This window comes from Salvia splendens, chromosome 12 (assembly GCF_004379255.2).
Source record: "Salvia splendens isolate huo1 chromosome 12, SspV2, whole genome shotgun sequence".
Lineage (NCBI taxonomy): Eukaryota > Viridiplantae > Streptophyta > Magnoliopsida > Lamiales > Lamiaceae > Salvia > Salvia splendens.
In genome coordinates this window covers 5,280,616-5,302,859 of record NC_056043.1, presented here as the reverse complement: position 1 = coordinate 5,302,859, position 22,244 = coordinate 5,280,616, and the positions used below count along the sequence as shown (strand labels likewise).

General features: G+C 35.2%; 2 protein-coding genes and 1 non-coding gene across 12 annotated transcripts; 2 read left to right on the top strand and 1 right to left on the bottom strand.

The window, feature by feature from the left end:
- The first annotated feature begins 971 nt into the window (after positions 1-971).
- LOC121759460 (serine/threonine-protein kinase D6PK-like) lies at positions 972-4,693 on the top strand. 2 transcript variants are annotated; one of them, XM_042155039.1, is made up of 3 exons: positions 972-1,418; positions 2,029-2,999; positions 3,687-4,693. In XM_042155039.1, exons 2-3 carry the CDS (start codon positions 2,137-2,139, stop codon positions 4,531-4,533), a joined length of 1,710 nt encoding a protein of 569 aa, XP_042010973.1. In that variant the 5' UTR covers positions 972-1,418; positions 2,029-2,136; the 3' UTR covers positions 4,534-4,693. The 2 variants fall into 2 exon arrangements, with proteins under 2 accessions (XP_042010973.1, XP_042010974.1); XM_042155040.1 differs by lacking the exon at positions 972-1,418 and adding an exon at positions 1,473-1,654.
- Positions 4,694-4,882: 189 nt separating this feature from the next.
- On the bottom strand, positions 4,883-4,955 carry TRNAF-GAA. Its single transcript has one exon. It is a non-coding gene; the product is annotated as a tRNA-Phe (tRNA).
- A 13,424-nt stretch (positions 4,956-18,379) lies between these two features.
- LOC121758683 (phosphatidylinositol/phosphatidylcholine transfer protein SFH2-like) lies at positions 18,380-22,151 on the top strand. Of its 9 annotated transcripts, none has more exons than XM_042154062.1 (11): positions 18,380-18,749; positions 18,821-18,849; positions 19,565-19,648; positions 19,738-19,791; positions 20,089-20,166; positions 20,261-20,314; positions 20,473-20,532; positions 20,621-20,716; positions 21,199-21,300; positions 21,383-21,463; positions 21,585-22,151. In XM_042154062.1, the coding sequence occupies exons 1-11, from the start codon at positions 18,695-18,697 to the stop codon at positions 21,900-21,902; spliced, it is 1,011 nt and encodes a 336-aa protein (XP_042009996.1). In that variant the 5' UTR covers positions 18,380-18,694; the 3' UTR covers positions 21,903-22,151. The 9 variants fall into 9 exon arrangements, with proteins under 9 accessions (XP_042009996.1, XP_042009998.1, XP_042009997.1 ...); XM_042154064.1 differs by having other exon boundaries at positions 18,385-18,581; XM_042154063.1 differs by having other exon boundaries at positions 18,385-18,581; positions 18,821-19,648.
- Positions 22,152-22,244: the final 93 nt, after the last annotated feature.

Genomic DNA, 22,244 nt, shown 5'->3' with positions numbered 1-22,244 from the left:
TTATACTCCCTCCGTCCCAAGAAAAGAAGGTATTTTTCTTGAGTGACACGAGATTTTGTGCATCTTTATTTTGTGAGTTAAGGGAAGAGAGTAAATTAAGATTGAGAGAATAAAATGAAGATAAATGTGTTTTCAATTTTAGTAATGAATATCTTGGTTGAGACAAACCAAAAAGAAAAGTGATCCTCTAGTGGGACGAAGAGGAGTATAGTTTTTTTTGTTATATACTTTTTTAAAAATAAATTACATTCCCTCATTTTCTGAAAATGAAAATGTTAAGGACGGACTTGTATTTTAATTCTCACTTCGTCTCCTAAAAATATGAACTTTTGAAACGATATGAATTTTAATACAAAATGGCTAAAGTGTTTCAAGTAAGAAAGAGATACAAAGAAAAGTGTGTTAGTAAAAAATTACTCCCTCCATCCACGTATAGAAGTCCAGTTTTTTAATTTTTGGTCGTCCGCGATCAAGGGCGAACGGATAAATAATTATCTATAGTGTCTGAGATTTCTAAATTTTATTTTGATGTATATTTTTGATTAATTTAGATAATTTGTAGGGGCTTTTATATTATAACTTACACTAAACTTGACTAAATTTCAAAAAAATTAATAGAAAAAGTTTTAAAAAATATTTCATTGAGGGCTTAAGCCCCTCCTCCTCAACCTTTGGGTCCGCCCATGTCCGCAATAGGAGTCCCGGTTCATTTATATTCTACTCATATTTTATTTAAAACTAATAAATATAAGTGAGACTCATATATCATTAACCTTTTTTCACTCACTTTTCTTAAAATTTGTGTAAAGAAGAAATAGAGAATCTTATTCACGGATGGAAGAAAAGGAGTTATTAGTAACAAAAAGAAAATGTGTTATTTTTTTGGCAAGAGATTAGTATAACAATATAAATATTTTTGGATCAGTGTAAGTGAAAATTCTTACAAAAATCCCTCAACATGCAAAAGCTTTTACTCACCTTCTCTGACCCTTCTCTCTCACACACAGATACAAAAGGCAAAGGGCAACTCTCTGTCTCTCACGCCTCCATAGACATACACAATATATATAGTATTAAACTACAGTAGTACTGCATCGGTATTGCTACTGCCCACAGTCCAACTCTCTCTTTCAGCATTCTCAAAGCCTTTTCCTTTTTCTTTAATCTATCAACACAGACACCACACATATTTTTGCAACAACAAAAAAGAGGTGTCACTACTCTCTCTTGTATATCCCACTCTACAGTTCGCTTCCCTCCCTTTTCATTCCTTTCATCTCCGCTGTTTCAACCCAATTATATTTACATTAATGTGAAAAACACTAAAGGTCTCATCTTTGGCTCCTTCACGTTACCTCTTTCCTTGTGTGTGCTGCTTTTCCTTGCTTTACTTTTGAAGTGGTCCAATGCCTTGCTAGGTCAGTTGCTCTTCTCCAAGCTTTAATTTTTCTGCACTCTGAATTTTTTCTGGGTTTAATTGATCCCAATTTGTAGGGTTTCTTGACAGAGAAGAATTGGCTGTTCAAGATCTGTGTTTTTTTACATGTGCCCTTCTCTTTTTTCCTCGCTTATAGTATCCTGGTTTGATTGTTGTTGTTATCGGTAGTGTTTCACCATGAAGAGCTGTTTAGAGAACTACATTTTAGTTTTGTGGGTAACATTTCAATTCCTGTTAGTGCAATTTGATTCTAATCTGATACATTTTGTCATCAATAAGCAAGTGCAAAGTTTACATTTTGGAGAATTACAATGTTGGATCTTGAACAAGGATAATCTATCATTTTTGCTTTTCTGAGAAGAAAATTGGTGGTTCCCATTTGATTTTGTTAATATATATGGATTTTGTTATTGGATGTGATGTATGTGGTGGTTGAGGATTATGCTCCTACTTAGCAGAGATTTTGTTCTAAAAAAACCAATATTTTCTTGGATTAAGTGTTCTTCCTTTGATGGTCTTATTCATATGTATTGTATCAACCATATGTATGCTTGATCTTGTGACTGACCTGTGAATGGATGCGGTTTCAGATATAATGCGTGGTTTCTGTACTGAAGGGGCACACACTTCGTATTATGGTTCTATTTAGTGGTTTTGTTCGATCTGTCTAGTTGACGAAGGTGATATACATTCTTCCCATGGCCTCAGAAGCGCATATCAAGAGTTCCTCAGGGAAGCATAGTAAAAGTCAAGCGTGCAAAACTGGGAAGTCGGATACTGGTATAAGAGAATTACCTGGACATGTGGAAACTCCTGCCTCAAAGAAAATTACAGTAGATCCAATCACAGATAAAAAGTTACAAAACCAACTGCAAAAGGGTGCAGTTTCTTCTTTGACTGGTAAACTTGACTCAAGCTTACATTTTGGTATGGGTGATTGTAGTGGTGATAAGGAAAAGAAAGCATCGAATCACAGAAATGTCAAAGATAGCTCAGCATCTTCAAAAGTTAGTGATGGAACAAACACTCTTGCGAAGACTAGTGGAAGTCCCAAGATAAGTGATCGAGTTGAATTTGTTGAGAGTGGCAAGAGCAGTTTGTGTCGGGGCAGCACAAGTACTGATGTTAGCGATGAAAGCAGCTGCAGCAGCTTGAGTACTGCTGTTAACAAACCCCATAAAGCAAATGATATGAGGTGGGAAGCGATACAGGCAGTCCGTTCAAAGGAGGGGTCGTTAGATCTGAGGCATTTTAGACTATTGAAGAAGTTGGGCTGTGGTGACATTGGAAGCGTATATCTATCAGAATTATGTGGTACGAAGTGTTACTTTGCGATGAAGGTTATGGACAAAGCTTCTCTAGCTAGTCGCAAGAAGCTTTTGCGTGCTCAGACAGAAAGAGAGATTCTGCAGTCTTTGGACCATCCTTTCCTTCCGACCTTGTACACTCATTTTGAAACAGACAAGTTTTCATGTTTAGTGATGGAGTTCTGCCCCGGGGGAGACCTGCATGGCCTTCGGCAAAGGCAGCCAGGAAAGCATTTCTCCGAGCAAGCTGTGAAGTATGTCACGTTTTAACTCAAACTTCACTGATGGTTTTACTCTTTATCTTCAAAATGCATCTATGTGTTTTTCTTAACCTCGGGTGTATCCTTGAAACTTCGTATATCACCGCTTTCATTTTGTGATTCTGGATTTTGACACCAACTAGTCAAAGATATATTTAGATAAACTTAGAAATATATTGTCTAAAATCTGAAGCTGTGATAACTGTGTTATACTTATCTGGTACAGATGCTATGAATAAATCATTCGATCACATAACTTTCTTCGTAGGTTTCGTTGTAAATATAGCAATACCTACTCTTCCTGCCTTCCCCAGTACAGGCCATAATGAAAGGATATGATTTAGAATCTGAATCTGTTCCAGATTCTAGTTAGCCGGCGTGTTTGATACATAGGAAAAGCCAAGAAAAACCTGGTTTTATAGGTTTATACCATGATTGATGCATAAGAAAAGCCAAGAAAAGGTGTTTTTTTAACTTCACTTCACTATCTTATCATTTATCTGTTTAAGTATCAAACTCTTAGGGGTACTTTGGTAGGGTAGATAACTCATCTATCTTGGATGGATATGACCAAAAATGACGTAAAATGGTTTTTTTATTTTATTTTTTATTTTTATAATCATGTTTTGTTTATTTATCTTTATACATAAATTGTTATCAGCTAATAGCCTGCTGTCTTAGGTTTTATGCAGCTGAAATCCTTCTTGCTTTGGAATATCTTCACATGCTCGGCATCGTCTACCGTGACCTCAAGCCTGAAAACGTCCTAGTGAGAGACGATGGCCACATAATGCTGTCGGATTTCGACCTCTCACTTCGATGCAGTGTCAGCCCAACTCTCGTAAAGTTCCCATCCCTCGAGCCAGACACCCTACGTGGGAACACCACTGAATGCATCGCGCCATCTTGCGTCCAGCCCTCATGCATGGCCCCAACCACATGTTTCGGCCCTCGCTTCTTCTCAGGTAAATCCAAGAAGAAAGACCATAAACCTAAGAACGACATCGGGAACCAAGTCAGGCCGTTGCCGGAGCTCATGGCCGAGCCGACAGAGGCGCGATCAATGTCGTTCGTGGGCACACACGAGTACCTGGCACCCGAGATCATCAAAGGCGAGGGGCACGGCAGTGCCGTGGACTGGTGGACTTTCGGGATATTCTTGTACGAGTTACTATTCGGAAAGACGCCGTTCAAGGGGTCCGGGAACCGTGCCACCCTGTTCAACGTGGTCGGTCTGCCCCTCTGGTTCCCGGAGTCGCCCGTCGTTAGCTTTGCCGCGAGAGATCTTATCAGGGGATTGTTGGTGAAAGAGCCACAGCATAGGCTGGCGTATAAACGCGGGGCGACGGAGGTGAAGCAGCATCCGTTTTTCCAAGGCGTCAATTGGGCGCTGATCCGGTGCGCGACGCCCCCGGATATTCCAAGGCCGGTCGACATTCCGGCGCCCCCGCCGGTGAAAGCTGTGGCCCCACCACCTGCTGCTGCTCCACAAAATACTAATAATTATCTGGAATTTGATTTCTTCTAGTGTTTTGAGTAAATATGGGGATTTTTTTCCAGACAAGTATGTGATTGATTATAAATATAATATGTGGTTGGACAATTCATGATGATGGTTTGTTGTAATGTGTAATGCAACTTATGCTATCAATCAATCAATCAATGAATGTTTGAACTCCTTCAACATACTTAATTTATCATTCTTGGCTTCAATTTAAACAGATAACTAAATATACTATGATATTAAATGAAGTTAAATTTCATTGTAGTTTGTTATTCAAAATTTTGAGATTTGTAAGAGAAACCTGTATTGGCTGGCCCAATTAGGGTAATTAAGTTTTAGGAAATCATAAGGCCCAACTTTATAAGAAAAAAAATGCGGTGAACGTGGATCGAACACGTGACCTTCAGATCTTCAGTCTGACGCTCTCCCAACTGAGCTATCCCCGCTTTCTATTTATATCATGCGATGCGAGATATAAATTTCATCCAATTTGTTTCTTTTGCAAGTGTCCACGTGGGAAAACGTGAAAGCGACATTGAATTGTTTGTATATTACTAGTGTTGACGATTGAAACTAAAAATATAATATATAACTGTCCCATATCGGTGTCAAGAGAAAACTGAAACTAGTATATAAGTCTCATGGGCCCTTCCTCCTATCACCAATTGGTTTTAGGATGGAACTCATGGATTTCTATCAACTAGTACTAGGGTAGTGTTCGGTTTCCTAGATAAAATAATACCAAGATATAATCTAGGATTGAGTTGTGCGATTATTTTAGTCATATGGGGTTAACTATGACTAATTATCTCATGATTATCCATCTAGGATTGAGTTATGTCATGAACTAAACACTCTACATATTTAATCTGGGATACAATCATACAAAACGAACACCCACATAGTGTATTTGATTATTCGGAGCTACTTGTAACAACTTAGAACTGGAATATAGTAATAACAATTGCAATTAGCTCTTGATTATTTTATATATGTATGACTTCCCAAGTAGTATTTTTCTTATACTATAACTTATATAGTTTGTAAATATATTATTTGGAGTTGAACTAAAAAATTATTCAAGGAATAATACTTTCTTAGTACCCATAGAAAATTGGTTAGGTGCATTTATTGAGATCCACACAACTCAATATCTTATTAACTTTTGCATTTTTTAAGAATTCTTTTGGATTAAAATACTATAGATTATAAGATCTATTTATTTATGTATTTTTCATGAAATATAGAAGTGTCCTTTTTGCTGAAGTTATCAGTTCAGTCGTTGTATTCTCCCAAGAGAAATCGTCAAAATATGTAAAAAATAATTGCTAGTCAAATTATTTGAAGAGAAATGAATGAACCAAAGTAATGATTATCTCTTGCATGAAAAAGACATAAATAACCCTTATAGTCTAAGGTATTTTGGGCCAAAAAAATGCAAAAAATTTCCAACAATATTATATCAATATTTAGGATCGGTCGATATAATTTTTTTAAAAAAATATGAACCACTAATAATGTTAGTGCAATATACAGAAACTATAAATATAGTTCTCTCTATTAATAGTATATATTCCCCATCTTTAGTATGGTGAGTGATACACGTTACCAAATAAAAATGTAGTACTAGTAAACTAAAGAGACCAAGTGAAAGAATCATATGAAGCGAAAGATAATATATGAATAAAAGATAGTCGCAATCACATGTCCACACTTCCAACTTTATTATAGATCACAATAAATCAAATATATACATAAACAATCTATTGACACCATGAATTTGGCAAAAGGCAAAGGCCTATATACCATAGATGAATGCCGCTCCTTTTGAAAGTGCGCTTAATCGACGGTGTTTACGCTTTTACATATCTATAAACAATCTATTGGCACTAACTAAGTTTAACTTAAACCATTGGTTATATTACAAATCTTTGCTTTCGGCATAATATCTTAATTTTTTTCTTTCTTATTTGTTGAGTTGATATACTGATTTGTTATTTTAATTTCACTTTTCATCTTTTTCGTATTCCATGTGGACTTTTAGAGAAAGAAATTATTATTGCTGAAAATTTAAACGAAATTTCGGTCGAAACTCAATTTGGTTGATTTCGGCCAGAAATCAAGATAGAAGATATGCTTAAGAATTAATGAAAAAAATATATATCTGGCCTTGTCGATGAATTAAATGAGATCGTACAATTTCAAACTTGGGTTCCTTTTTTGTTTAGGCAACATCAAGGTTGATGATGAATGTCTCTTGAAAGTAGGTTAGACAACATGGTTTAGCTCATTAATTATTTTTGCCCAATTTGCTTTAGATGCTTAAGATTTTGGTGGTTATATATGTTGGTTGTTGGGATTTGCACACACAAGGCTTTCACACACTCAAGAAGATCACACACACACTCACTGTTGTATGAGATCACACAATGCAGAAACACACACACTCACACTTTGAGTATTGAAGATGATAATCTTGGAGAGAAACTGGAAAACTCTTTATTGATTAAACTTCTAACTACATACACGGTTTATGAGCTATTTAAAGCTCTACAATCAAGTAGCAACTGCTACTAACTAACTACAACAAGAATCAAGAAAACAAGAAGAATAACCGCTACATCTCAGCTAACTAACTGCTGCTCCAACGGCTAGTTTCTCTAGGTTGCTTCTTCCTTCTCGGCTCAAGACCGAACTCCCTTCTCGGCTCAAGACCGAACTCCCTTCTCGGCTCAAGACCGAACTCCCTTCTCGGCTCAAAACCGAACTTCCTTCTCGGCTAGTTCCAGCTCAAAGCCGAGCTTCCTTCTTCTGCCTTCTTCTTCCAACTGAAATGAGCACTCCATTATTACAATTCTCCACCTGAGGGCTCATCTCAGTTCTTGCACAAACATTGATCAACTTCTTGCAATGATCAAACTTGTCTCTACCTAGAGACTTTGTTAGCATGTCAGCCGGATTGTGCAAGGTGTTAATCTTAATCACCTTCACTCTCCCCTTCTCAATCTCATCTCTAATAAAATGCAACTTTATGTCTATGTGCTTGCTCCTTTCATGAAAACCCGGATGTTTAGCCAAGCACATAGCTGAGCTGCTGTCACAATGAATCACCATTGTCTTTTGGTCAAAACCAAAGTCAGAAATCACTCCCTGAATCCAAAAGCTCTCCTGTACAGCTGCAGTGAGAGCTATATACTCTGATTCTGTTGTTGAGAGAGCAACAACACTTTGCAAACCTGATTTCCAGCTGATTACAGTTCCAAACATGGTGAAAAGATAACCTGTTTGGGACTTTCTGTTGTCCAGGTTTGCAGCATAGTCTGCATCACAATAGCCCTGCACAACCTCCTCAGATTCACCTTCCCAGCCATTGAAGACAATTCCCCAGCCACTGGTTGACTTCATGTACCTCAATATCCACTTAAGAGCATTCCAATGCTCCTTCCCCGGGTCAGCCATGTATCTGCTAGTCACTGAGATAGCATGTGCCAGATCTGGTCTGGTACAGATCATAGTATACATAACACTTCCAACCACACTAGCATAAGGAATAGACTCCATCTCCTCAGCCTCTTGCTTAGATTTAGGGGCCTGCTCCTTTGAAAGCTTAAAACTCTGGGACAGAGGAGTTGATGCAGCTTTTGCATTTTCCATTTTGAATCTCTGCAAAACTTTCTCAATATAGTCAGTTTGAAGCATCCACAGCTTCTTGCAGCCTCTGTCTCTCTGAATGTGTATGCCTAGGATCTTCCTTGACTCTCCTAGATCCTTCATTTCAAAGCTAGACTTCAAATCCTCCTTGACTTGCTGAATTTCTGTCATAGAAGGTCCTGCAAGTAGCATATCATCCACATAGAGCAATAGATAGGCAATAGGTGTTTTTCCCTTCCTCTTGATGTAGATGCAATCATCAAACTCTGATCTAATGAAGCCAATCTTCTTCATTTGTGCATCAAACTTCTTGTTCCACTGTCTAGGACTTTGCTTAAGACCATAAAGACTCTTTTGTAGCAAGCACACCTTGCTTTCTTCACCACTCTTCACATAGCCCTCTGGCTGATCCATGAAGATAGTCTCCTCTAGGTCTCCATTTAGGAAGACAGTCTTCACATCAAGCTGCTGCAATTCCCAGTCTAGCTGATTCACCACAGCCAACAAAATCCTAATAGAAGTGTGCTTAACAACCGGAGCAAACACCTCATTGAAGTCAACTCCTTCTTGCTGTGTAAATCCCCTTGCCACCAGCCTTGCTTTGAACCTGATTCTGTCTTTATCAGTGGTCTCTACCTTCTTTTTAAACAACCACTTGCAACTGATCAGCTTCCTCTCCTTTCCATCTGTATTCAGCTTGGATTTGTCCACCAAAATCCAGGTTTTGTTCTTGAGTAAAGACTCTATTTCTTCATTCATGGCCTCTATCCATCTCTCTCTGTCTTTGCTTCTCATGGCCTCTTTATAGGTGAGAGGATCAGCAATATCAATACTCTCAGCAGCACACAGTGCATAATAGACCATATCTGCAAATTTCTCAGGAGGCTTTGCATTTCTCCTTCCCCTATCTCTTGCAATCTGGTACTCTCTGGTAGGATCTGCTGTGGGCTCATCATTTCTTCTTCCTTGAGCTGGAGCACCATCACCCTCTGGATCAGGTTCATCTTCTGAGTCAGTGACTCCACCTGCTCCTAGGCCAACTCCCATAGGCTCCACCTTGAAGAAATCACTCTCAACTTCACTGGAGTCACTGGAGTCCAGCTTATCTTTCAAGTAGGGCATCTGATCCTCCAAGAACACCACATCCCTACTCACCACCACCTTCTGCCTACCAAGCTCAATACACCAGAGCCTATACCCCTTAACACCCCTCTGATATCCCAGCAAGATACATTTCAGAGCCCTAGCTTCAAGCTTACTTTGCCTAGCATGAGCATAGGCTGCACACCCAAACACCTTGTATTTTGAGTAGTCACTATGAGCTCCATACCACATGTAATCATGAGTTTCAGATTTCAGGGCAGTAGATGGGCATTTATTGATGAGATAGGCTGCTGTATACACCGCCTCTCCCCAGAACCTGCTGCTCAAACCAGAACCAAGAAGCAGGCACCTCACCCTCTCTAGGATAGTCCTATTCATCCTCTCCACAACACCATTTTGCTGGGGATTACCGGGAACAGTACGGTGCCTCTTCATACCCTTCTCTTTGCAAAATATATCAAATTCAGCAGACAAGAATTCCAAGCCATTGTCAGTTCTTAAACATTTAACACTCCTTCCTTTCTCTAGCTCCACCTCCTTACACCATATCTTGAACTTAGTGAGTGTTTCAGATTTTTCCTTAAGAATATATACCCACAACTTCCTTGTATAGTCATCAATGATAGCTAGATAATACTTTCCTCCACCAATTGAACACACCGGTGAAGGCCCCCAAAGATCACTATGTATGTAGTCTAAAGAGGCTGTAGAAGAGTGAATACCTGTAGGATAGGGTGCCTTCTTTGCTTTTCCAAGTATACACTGCTCACAGGGGTCCATCTTGTTGAAATCTCCAGAGATCAGGCCCTTCTTGATGAGTTCTTTCAAGCTTCCTTCTGCTGGATGGCCCAGCCTCTTGTGCCATAGCATTAGGGAATCATCTGACACAGCATTGCTTTCTCCATCAACAGCCTTAGCCTTCAAATAATAGAGAATATGCTCTCTGTCAGCCTCCATCATCACTGCATCTCCAGATTTCACAAACAATTTTCCTTGACTCATTAATATAGTGAACCCCCTCTGCTCCAACATTCCCAATGAGATGAGGTTCCTCTTCACTTCTGGAATATACCTCACCCCAGTCAGGATCTTCACAGAGCCATCTTGTAGGCTTAGCTTCACCTTCCCTATCCCTTTTATCTGACAAGTATGATTATTTCCAAGAACAACCGTACCCGATGCTTCTTGAAGATCATGAAACCAGCTTCTATTGGGGCACATATGGAAGCTGCACCCCGAGTCCATTATCCACCTGTGACTGACCCCACTGTCACTAATATTCATAAGTTGAGCCGGGGGATCAGCACTCTCCACACAATCAGATTGGTTGTGTCCCTCAGAGGCCATCTTCCTCTTCCATGCATGACAATCTTTCTTCAAATGTCCAGGTTTCTTGCACCAATAGCAAGCTCTGGTTTCCTTCTGAGCATCAGAACTTGAGGGTTTAGGGCCCTCAAACTTCTTCTTGAAGTTCTGCTTCTTGAACTTCTTCACATTCAAGGCCTCTGCAGCTTGAACATTGGAGCTTGCAGAGCCTCTGTTGGCTGTCTTCTGGAGTTCTTTGGCCATCAAGGCTGAATAGACTTCTGCATAGGTGATAGGTTTATCTCTTCCATAGATAATTGCATCACTTAACTGGTCATACGAGCTAGGCAAGGCATTCAATGTGAGAATGGCCTTATCCTCATCTGAAATCTTGACATCAACAGATCCCAGGTCATCAATGATCTTGTTGAACTCCTCTAGCTGCTCAATGATGGACCTATCTCCAGAAAAACTATAGGCATACAGCCTCTTCTTGAGATACAGCCGGTTAGCCAAGGATTTGGCCAAGTAAACTTCATCCAACTTGTCCAAGATCTCCACCGCAGTCTTGGCTTCTTGAACATCCCTCAAGACCTTATCTCCAAGGCACAGAATCACTGCAGAATGTGCCTTGAGCTGCATCTCCTCCATCTTTGCCTGAGCTTTATCATCAAGCACTGGAGCCTTTCCTTTCTCCTCTGGTTTTGCAAGAACTGCGGCCAAGCCTTGTTGAATCAAAACCGCCTTCATCTTCATCTTCCACAGGCTATAATCATTCTTGCCTGTGAACTTTTCTGCATCAAGCCTTGCTGCCATCTCTGAAACCGTTTGATCCTCTGCAAATCAGCTTCAATATCCCCCTTCCCACAGACGGCGCCACTTGTTGGGATTTGCACACACAAGGCTTTCACACACTCAAGAAGATCACACACACACTCACTGTTGTATGAGATCACACAATGCAGAAACACACACACTCACACTTTGAGTATTGAAGATGATAATCTTGGAGAGAAACTGGAAAACTCTTTATTGATTAAACTTCTAACTACATACACGGTTTATGAGCTATTTAAAGCTCTACAATCAAGTAGCAACTGCTACTAACTAACTACAACAAGAATCAAGAAAACAAGAAGAATAACCGCTACATCTCAGCTAACTAACTGCTGCTCCAACGGCTAGTTTCTCTAGGTTGCTTCTTCCTTCTCGGCTCAAGACCGAACTCCCTTCTCGGCTCAAGACCGAACTCCCTTCTCGGCTCAAAACCGAACTCCCTTCTCGGCTCAAGACCGAACTCCCTTCTCGGCTCAAAACCGAACTTCCTTCTCGGCTAGTTCCAGCTCAAAGCCGAGCTTCCTTCTTCTGCCTTCTTCTTCCAACTGAAATGAGCACTCCATTATTACATTGGTATTGTTATCGACTCTTTACATAATCTTAATAAAAGTTAATGTTGCTAATTCATTTATTTTGTTTAATTTGATCCTTTATAATTAAAAGTGAACTACACTAATAGTCACTGATCTTGTCGAAAAATACACCAATGATCCTTAAAATTTTTTTATATTATTTTTGGTACGATAAGACCAAAGTAATCCTAGGCACCACTAATGTGAATATTTAAAGTTTTGGAGCATTTTGGACCTTTCAACTCTCCTTTTAATTTTTTTCATTTTTTCTTCCATCACCATTTTCTTTTATAAACTCAATTATATTTCTTTTATATAATACTTGATGCTTTATGATTTCAAAAATTTAAATAAGAAACCAAATGTTTTAATTATCCTTTATTTATTTTTAAAATTAAATATTATTTATTATACAACTTAATCTGTATGTTTGCTAAGAAAAAAATATATTTAATAGTAACATTTTTTAATATAAATATTAAAGTGAATTATAGAAAATTCTTTGTGGGATTTTTTTTACTTAAAAATTTTACTTATATTTTTAAAATTTGAGAAGAAAAATATTATAGTGAATTATAGTAATTTTTTATTGAAAAAATGTTACTTAAATATTTAAACGATACTATACTTAAGTCAAAAATAAATATTTTAATTACGTTAATTAAAATACAGTATAGTGAAAAACATTTTTTAAATATAATAATTAAAATTTAAGTGAATTATTATATCTAACGTAAATTAAAGCGAACTCTTGCAAGTAATATTTTTTTACTAAAAATAATAAAGTGAACTATAGTAATTTTTTCATTATAAAGCTTAATCTATATGTTATTCAAGTAATTATTTAAAAAAATTAAGTGAATTAATTCAAAAGAAAATATTTTTTGTTGTAAAAGGTGCTTTTATGTATGTCCAAAATAATTGCATGATTGAAGAGATACCAAAAACTGTAATTTCCAGATACCAAAAATGCCCTTCATGGCATTTAGGAGATTTTTCGAATGCAGAGGGGTATAAAAGACCGACAGGTACAAAAAAATGTAATTTTTAGGGACCAAATAGGCTATAAAATTTTTTTATGGACCGTTGGTTTATATTTTCGACAAGATCAGAGACTATTAGTGTAGTTCACTCAAGTGGATATAACATTGGATGTGATATCTCCTTCTTTGAATTATTTGATGTACTTTTAACAATGAAGAAAATATCGATAGATCATATTTCCTCACTCTTTAGGTGGGGAGTAGTAGTATAGAAAATGTCACTAATTTAATAATATAAAAATCAAACAAATCTAGCTTTGTGTTTGGTTTTTAATTCGTGGATATAAATATACACTAGAAATTTAAGTTTATGTGCACATCATAGATACTAAGAAAACAAAATACCAATATATTGCATTTTTTATGTAAATATTGTATACAGTACTAACTACCAATTTATGAGACATTTGCATGTGGTTTCCTCAAGTATTTGAAGATTCTCCTAACACGAAGACCAAAAATTTGGCACAAATTTAATGTGATTCAAACTATCAACGGTGGCAAAAATGCGTGAAGGAATTACAAATATTTTTAGAAAAAGCATTAGAATTTCCTCTTTATTTCATTATTATCTTTTAGGCATCATGTGCTTGACGAGTAGCATCCACTCTAATAAATTAATGAAATTTTGTTCCAGCTTTTTGTTTGTTTTCTTTTAGGTGATTGGAATTCTAAAAGGCCTCAAGAATACTTTAGTGGGAAATTGTTGCATCCAACCAACTATATATATGGAAATGTCATATCAATAATAAAAGGATCAAACTATAGACTCAAAATGTGTAAAGTCAGCAATCAATCTAGTAGTAATTTTTAAAAAGGAATAATATTATTTTAATATCTATGAACTTTTTCCCTAAAAGTACACCAATGTACATAAAAGGAAAAAAATAGTATTTTCATATCCACCGGTCGTTTCAATTACAAATTAATTTTATTATTTCAAATTTTATATATTTATTAAATTCCCATTTTTATAGAATTAACATAAAATAATAGGAATTCAAAAATTAAATAATCGAACTTAATAGTTTATAGACCAATTATGGAGCCCACTCTTATTTTTAGCTTTTTTATTGTACTACTAGTTATCAATAGGGTCATGGTATTTTATATTAATTTTAAAATAATTTATAACATTCTAATGCAATTTGGAATTTTTTTAATTTAAGGTATGTATTGTATTGTGAATATACGAACAACTGTGATTTGAGAACTATTCTACAGACAGTATTAGAAAAATAAGTTCTGTTACTATTATTGCATTTAGAGAATAATGCCCACAATTGTTCTATTGCTATGAGAAAATATTGCCCATAACTATTCGTTCACTATTAATGGTGATTCTTTTCTCATCGTTCCACAAATGAAAAAAAAGTCAAATTGTTTGTGGAGTGTGGCAATAAAACAAAAGGCATCATACATTGAAAAATAGAAGAAAAAGTATTGTAGAATCACTTTATAAGGAGTCATCAAGTAATTTTTTAAGTACACTCTTCTGCTAATAATTCATAGGCCACTTTTAAATGTGGACAACTGTGACGTTTTAGTATTTAAAAAAATATGTGTAAAAATTAATATCAAATTTTTATAATAAAAATCAATTTTTTGTAAAAACAATTTTGAAAATAAATTGTGTGGGCGCCGCTGGCCAACTATGCCAATTGCAATTTGAGGTAACTTATGTATGATCTGTCCTACTTAATATTTTAGTTTGAGTATATTGCCATAATTTTTTTTATATTGTAATGAACAACTTTAATTATGCTGATTCTTGTGAGAAAGAAATCTCGACAAATATGATGTTGCGCATAACTTTGTGTTATTTGACAATATTATACTATATTTTGTTGCATGGTCAATTGCAATCATGTACTCATACTCTTTATAACGTGCCTATTACTTTACAATTTACATGGAATTGGCAGTTGACACACACCAATAATATCTCAATCAATTACTAGTAACTACTTAACTGCCCTCACATTTTGGAAGATACAATTCTATGTACTACTACTCCATGTTACGGAAATTAATCACTTATCTATCTATATGTTGTTTCATAAAGATATCATCCGTTGCTAACTTTCTTAAATTTTTAACTCACCAATGCAGTGTATTAAAAATGTCAACACGGTGATATTGAAATGTCAACATAAACTTAGTTGTTATTTTAATACATTGTGTTGACATTGATATTTAAAATGCCAAAACAAAATTTGTGTTGACATTTTTAATACATTGCATTGATAAGTTAACAAGTTATCAATTTAAAATAAGTTAGCATTATAACGTTCCTTATCTATATAATATTTCATCTATCATATTTGTGTTGACATTTTTAATATACTGCGTTGATGAGCTAGCAAGTTATCAATTTTAAAAAAGTCAGTATTATAACGCTCCTTATTTCATATATCTATATAATATTTCATCTATTTGTGATAGTATGTTTCGTTTTAAGTTTTAAGTTGGTGTGGATTATATGAAATATGAAAAAAAAGTGGAGAGAATATTTTTTTAAAATTTGGACTTTTAACCATGGAAATATAGCAAAACGAGGCATACTAATGCAGTTATGAAGACAAAAGATAAAATAAAGAATAGAATCTTAAACATCGAGTAGCTTAAATAAAAGTGATAATCTAAGAACATTTTTTATACTAAATATTAATAAATTAATGCTGCGTGTTTTAACTTTAATTTTCGTCTATTGAAGTAGTAGAATATATTCCTCAAAACGTTTTTATCTATGCACCACTGATCCCTATGTCTATTGCTTCTACTAACAATCTATTTCCTCTAAATTTTAAATTGCCATTTATTACTACTCCTACTATTTATAAGTCTATACTGCTACTAGCCTATTATTAATTTGGTCTTCCAGAATTTATACATCTGCAATATATAATGCAGAATTTATTTATCGTTTGATGGGATATCCATCTTATTTATTATTTTAACTAATTATATTTGGTTCTTTATTATACCATCAGTTTTAAATTTTACATTTTATATCATTGATCTCTGTTTTTAATAAGAGAATCAGCCAGATTTTTTGGGTAAAAGTACGCAAAATTAGATGATACTCTATTTCCCATCATCACAAGTTCACAACTACTACCAGTGCACTACACGCATAGATATATTAATAAAGAGTCTCATTATAGCAAATCTACTCCTTATTATCGAACTGCAGAATCATACTAAACTAGGGTTTTTAGATCTAATTTTTTTATGGATGAGATGCGCAAATTTATAAGTTATTTTCGTCTTCATCACGAGCCAATTTTAATTCATCCCAAGACAAATAAGTCATACTAACATATTACGAAGATTTAACTTTATTCCAGAATATATTACTTCATTCTAGTAGGTTTTTACTTCATTCCAATAGGATTATTACTTCATTCCAGTACGTAAAAATGCGGTTTCGCCGTCGCGTACCGTTCTTTTTCTCTACAATATCTATCACCGCCGCCACGGAGCTGAATAAAAATGGAATGATAGCCTAATTGAATGGTGTAATAAGCACATGGAATAATATAATAAACTATTTGAATGAAGTATGTGTAGAAGCATTTGAAGTCCTACTGGAATGAAGTAAAAAATATTTCCCAATGAAGTAATAAACCTACTAGAATAAACTACTTTTTTAAAGTGAATAAAGTAAAAATCCAGGTCAATGAATTCGAATGAAGCATGTGTTGAATCATTTCAAAACCTATTGGATGTAAGTAAAAACATACTATAGTTTCAATGTATTAAGTATCGGAATGAAGTAATAAACATAATATAATGAAGTAAAGTGGGCTTGTAATGAAGACCGAAATAATTTACACAGCAACGCATCTCATTAAAAAAACTAGATCTAATGGCCTAAATTTGGTCTCTAGTTCGGTCTTTAAAATTGGTTCGACATTGATCATAACTCTATTAATAAATAACTATGCTTTAAGTTTGTGAATCTACTAAAATATAATCTAGTCTATACATTAAATTTTAAGTATACTTTATATTTGATTATTTTATTTGACAGTAAATTAATTTATGCTTAATTAAAAATACAATGTGGTTTTTTCTTATAAGTGATAAAATTGACTAGATAGTTTTCCTTAACACTGTTTAAATTATAAATGTATACGTTAAATATGAAATTAATGTTTTTATACAATTAATTTCACTAACAAGTTTGCTAGTGAACTAGCTTGAATAACTATATAACTCAAAATTGATTTGTTGTGCTAACGAATCTTTATTAACGAACTTGAACATTTTTTTTATCTAAAATCATCTCTAATTATACATCAAATCTCATTTTTAGTATAGAAAACTTCTTCAATCATACTGTAAATCAAAACCTATTTTTGCGTTTTTTTTATAAAACAACATCAGATATGGAGCCACTACAAAAAAAAATGTGATACATATATTTATAAATGATGTAAAATTTGAGTTTGGTGTAAATAAATTGGAGTACAATTTTACAATTGGAGTACAATTTTACACTTAACAAAATTAGCTTTACATATGCAAACAGTCTAGACCATGCATGAGAACTATGACTTGAATGAATTAGATTACATACTATTGGATATTGGATACTAAATTATTGAATGAATTAGATTACCTTTAAATTTTGGATATTGGATACTAAATTATTACCGTTTAAATGATTTTTATAATAAATAATCCATTTCACCATTTAAATCACGAATTACAAAAAAAATACTATTTTTTATTAAACTATCAATTTCAACAATTTATATCACAGATGTCGAATTAAAAGAAGCCATTTGTAAAAGTTTTGTAAGATCATGGCTCGGCATGGAAATACATATGAAATCAAATTCCCAACATCATATCCAGCTTTATATTACTGAAAATTTTCATTATAAACCTTCAATTTCACCAACTAGATCACGAATTAAAAAAATCATATGTATTAAACTACTATCAATTTCGACCAATTATATCCTGAATCACAAAAGGTCATTTGTTAAAGTTTAGTAAAATATGTACAATTTGTGATTTGGCATAAAATTGCATTAATATAAGATCAAATAGCCAACATCAATACATCATATTCAGCTTAGAATTGCTGATTTTCTTTGTGATATAAATCTATAATTCACCGAAATCCATAGTCCATGCCCAAATTAAAAATTTTAATACTAGTAATTTAAGATATATTTAACCGTACATACTAAAATAGCCTTTTGTAATTATAGAATAAGGCGTGAGAAGCTTTAATTAATCAATTGAATTGGCATTTACCTCATAATATACAGATTTCCTTTAACAAATCACGAATGTCTTTAGCTAATTTGATTCGTAATTTGACAGAGCTTTAATCCACTGGTTTATATATTAGCGAGAAGAAGACTTTCATTTTCGTTGTGGGAGTATGTAACACAAGCTGAGTAGATTTGAAATAAATAATCAAGAAAAAAAAAAGCATCTTTTCCCATGATTCCTATGCCTCAATTTTAATTTCTTTCGTTGCTTTGTCCTTTTCCTTTTCCAGCCATTTATAAGATCCAAGTAAGCTCAAGTCTTTGAGGTGAGATGGTTGATTGTTGTTAGGATCAAGAAAGATACATACAATACAACGCAGCCCCCAAAATTTGAAGGTGGGGGCCGTGATTTCGCGACCCTAAATTTGTTTTAGAGAAAATGGTGTTTATAACCGAAGATATGATCAAGGATTTTCAAGCCCAGATAGAAAAAAGTCAGCCTTTTTCTGCTTCCCAACATTTCACATTTTTTTTATTTGCTGATGTTTTAATCCTTTCATTGCAGTCGATGCATCGCTGAAGAAGACATTCATGGTTTGTAATTTTGTGTTGATTTGTTTTATGTTTTTTTTTTTGAGTGTGTAAAGAGAAGTGATTGACTTTTGAAGTTCTTGATTTTGTAATAATGCATAATAATATATCGTTAGTAGTTTCTGTTTACCCGAAAATATTGGATGGAGGAGAGAGGTTGGAGTGGTCAATGTCAACGTATAGTTGCAACATTGAAGAAGACTTTGGTGGTTTGAAATTTTTATCTACTTTTGTCTGAATTTCCTGTAGTCGGTTACTGAGTTTGAGTAACTTGCTTAGTTTGCGAGAAAAAAAGTTGTAAAATTTGGATTATTTTTACTATTTGCTTTTCTTTTCAGCAAGTAGTGTTCTTGAGCTATGCAAACAAATCTAAGGTTACTTTAGTTAATCTGTTTTTTTTGTTGGTTTATGTATCATTAATTGTACCAGCGTGAGTTTCACTTGATAGGCAAGTTTTTGTGCCTAAGATCCACAGATTGTTTAATGTAACTTTTGGTTTTACATTTGCCATAAAAAAAATTGACTGAAGTGAATAGGTACTTATGATTGAAGGCCGACAAAATAAGAATGGTGGATGAGGATTCGAAACTTGAACTAAAGAATTGGGGAAGAGAGCCTTTAGCTAAAGATTGATGTATTGGAACTTATTTGGAGTGTATTTGTTCGTCCCCATAATTTTATTTTTTTACAACTTTTGTTCTTCTTTGATAATATGCAGAATGTACATAGTGGTTATGAAAGGGAGACCTTGGCGAGGTTTATAAAAGCTAGGGAAGGAAGTATTTCGGAGGCATATGATATGGTTTGCTTCGAGCCTGCAATACCTTTTCTCCTTTTAAATTGCGTTGATTAGTTATGAAGCATACCGTAAAACTACTCGATATTTTCCAGCTTGTTCAGAGTTTAAACTGGAGGATACAGAATGACATCGATAACATACTGGCGGTGAGTTTTGGGATCATTTTCTTGAATGCATATCATATCGCATTCCTTGTGTTTCAAATCATTCTAGTCCGGTTTCATTTGATTTTTCATCAAATCTTATATTTGGTCAGTTGAAAACAATGTCAAAGTTGGAAGTTGTGACAAAATTTATAAAACCTTCCAATGCTCAAAACACAAAAAACTCTTCATCTTAACCTACTCGCATGCCATGGAAATGACGCAAATATTTTTTCCACACGTTGATGATGACACGGCTGTTTCATGTTTTATAGTTTCAGTTTTATTGTCCCTTTGCAGAGGCCAATTAACCCTAGTGACGTCTATAGAGCAATTCGGGATACTCAGCTTGTAGGGATATGTGGATGCACTAAAGAGGTTAATTCTAACTTCTTTTACAAGACATATTTTTACCTTGTTCCATAAATCTGGCGTAATGTCTTAGTCCCTAACATCTCGGTTTATTTTCCAGGGTCTTCCCGTCATTGCTATTGGCGCTGGGCTCAGCACATATGACAAAGGATCTGTAAGATGTCTATGCTTTACTTCCTTAAAGCAACCGCCTCTGATCATACACCGCGTTTTATATTCCATATAGCAAGATTGTGTTTGATGTGCCTGTGTAGTGTATATGTTTTCTTTTTTTGCCAAGCATTCCTTTCTAACGATCTTCTCCTGTTTTAGATTCACTACTATATTCAGTCACACATCCAGATGAATGAATACAGAGATCGTGTGGTATTGGTAAGCACCGCCATCCAATTTTCAATCTTCAGCTACCTGTGCATCTCTAATTGTATCTGTTTGACCTACGTTGTGTTTTTGCAAACAGCCTTCCGCTTCCAAAAAACATGGACGATATATCGGGACATGCATAAAGATTCTGGATATGACTGGTCTAAGGCTTTCTGCTCTGAATCACATGAAGGTAACATGTCCATCTTCAATTCCATGTCCTTTACCAGATGTTTTTTGGTCTATTACGAGCTAATTTTGTACCTGCATCGAAGATTTTATAGCCACTCAATCTGTACGAGAATCGTAATCTCTTTGCCTAATTGATAAAAGAATTTGATCTTATAAGGTCTTTTCTGCTTAAAACTTAAAAGCCTGGCTTAAAACTTAAAAGCCCTCATTAATTGAATTCAAACAGATTTCTTGCATATTTGCCTCAACAATATAATAAAAGGCACATTGAAGTTATATGAGCATTTGTGAATTAGCAACTTCTATCGAATAAAAGGAACTCTTGTTCTTTCTCATTCCGGCATCGATTGTAATGCTAGAAGAGTTTGACAACCGGCCTGCATTAATGATGAAATGAGCGAACCATTTGTCTTTTTTCGTGTAAAAATTGCGGTGGAATTCATATATACAAAACTAATATCAATCCACCTCTCTTGTTTGCAGTTGTTATCTGCAATATCTACAATTGATGATTTGAACTATCCTGAGAAGACGGAGACTTATTACATAGTCAATGCCGGATACATATTTTCATCATGTTGGAAGGTCTGACATCGGACAACGATGCACTTAATATGTTTGCATGTCAGTATTCGAATAATGCCATATTTCCCTTTCATGTTTGCAGGTTGTTAAACCCCTTCTACGAGAGCGAACAAGAAAGAAAGTTCAAGTTCTCTCTGGCTGTGGCGAAGATGAATTGTTGAAGGTTGGCACTTTTCTGGCTCATGTTCTTTCGCTAGCGAGTCCCTTAATAAATTCATCTCAAAAAAACATCATATTTTCTCACGCCTCGTCGTTCAACTCTCACGATACGCCTCATTCTGCAGATTATGGATTATGATTCCCTTCCGCACTTCTGCAGAAAAGAAGGTTCTGGATTTCAGAGATCTAGAAATGGAATGGTTGGCCGTTGCTATAGCTTGGACCATCCCTTCCATCAGCAGCTCTACAAGTACGTAAAGGAGCAAGCTGCATTACTGGAGTCGGTTGCTCCAGTGAAAGATGGTTCGGTCCACGTAGATTATCCCGAGCCTGATCCAGAAGACGTGAAAGTTGCACAAACCATAGAATCCGAGTTCCAAAAGCTTGAGAACCGGAAAGGGGTCTGTGACTCGTTGCACGAGCTTGAGATAAGTGGGGATTGAGGCCAGCCGGTGGAACGTTTCTTATATTATTACAAACAAAAGCATTCTACGAAGCACTAGGGCTGGAGACGTAGGAGCCGTCGAGGATGTGAGGGTCCATCCTTTTATTGTTGGAATCGCACGACTTCAAATGTGTAAAATGGATGGTCCTACTATTCTGCTATTGTTCTTCTTTTGTATATTTTTGTTATACAAGGCTTATAAATAGAAAGGTGCAACAGCAGACTTTGCAGCATAATTGATGATCCACTCTTATCTATTTTTATAAAATTTTATTATTGTGTGAATTGAGATATTTTGGGAATGTAGTCTATAAACATTGATTGGGAAAAAATGCAAAAT

What these genes read in the sequence shown, in the direction of transcription:
- LOC121759460 (XM_042155039.1), top strand. Translation starts at nt 2,137, where the DNA reads ATGGCCTCAGAAGCGCATATCAAGAGTTCCTCAGGGAAGCATAGTAAA. An exon ending in TTCTCCGAGCAAGCTGTGAA is followed by an intron (nt 3,000 to 3,686) that starts GTATGTCACGTT and finishes CTGCTGTCTTAG; the next exon opens with GTTTTATGCAGCTGAAATCC.
- LOC121758683 (XM_042154062.1), top strand. Translation starts at nt 18,695, where the DNA reads ATGGTGTTTATAACCGAAGATATGATCAAGGATTTTCAAGCCCAGATA. An exon ending in TATGTGGATGCACTAAAGAG is followed by an intron (nt 20,167 to 20,260) that starts GTTAATTCTAAC and finishes TTTATTTTCCAG; the next exon opens with GGTCTTCCCGTCATTGCTAT. An exon ending in TATTTTCATCATGTTGGAAG is followed by an intron (nt 21,301 to 21,382) that starts GTCTGACATCGG and finishes TCATGTTTGCAG; the next exon opens with GTTGTTAAACCCCTTCTACG.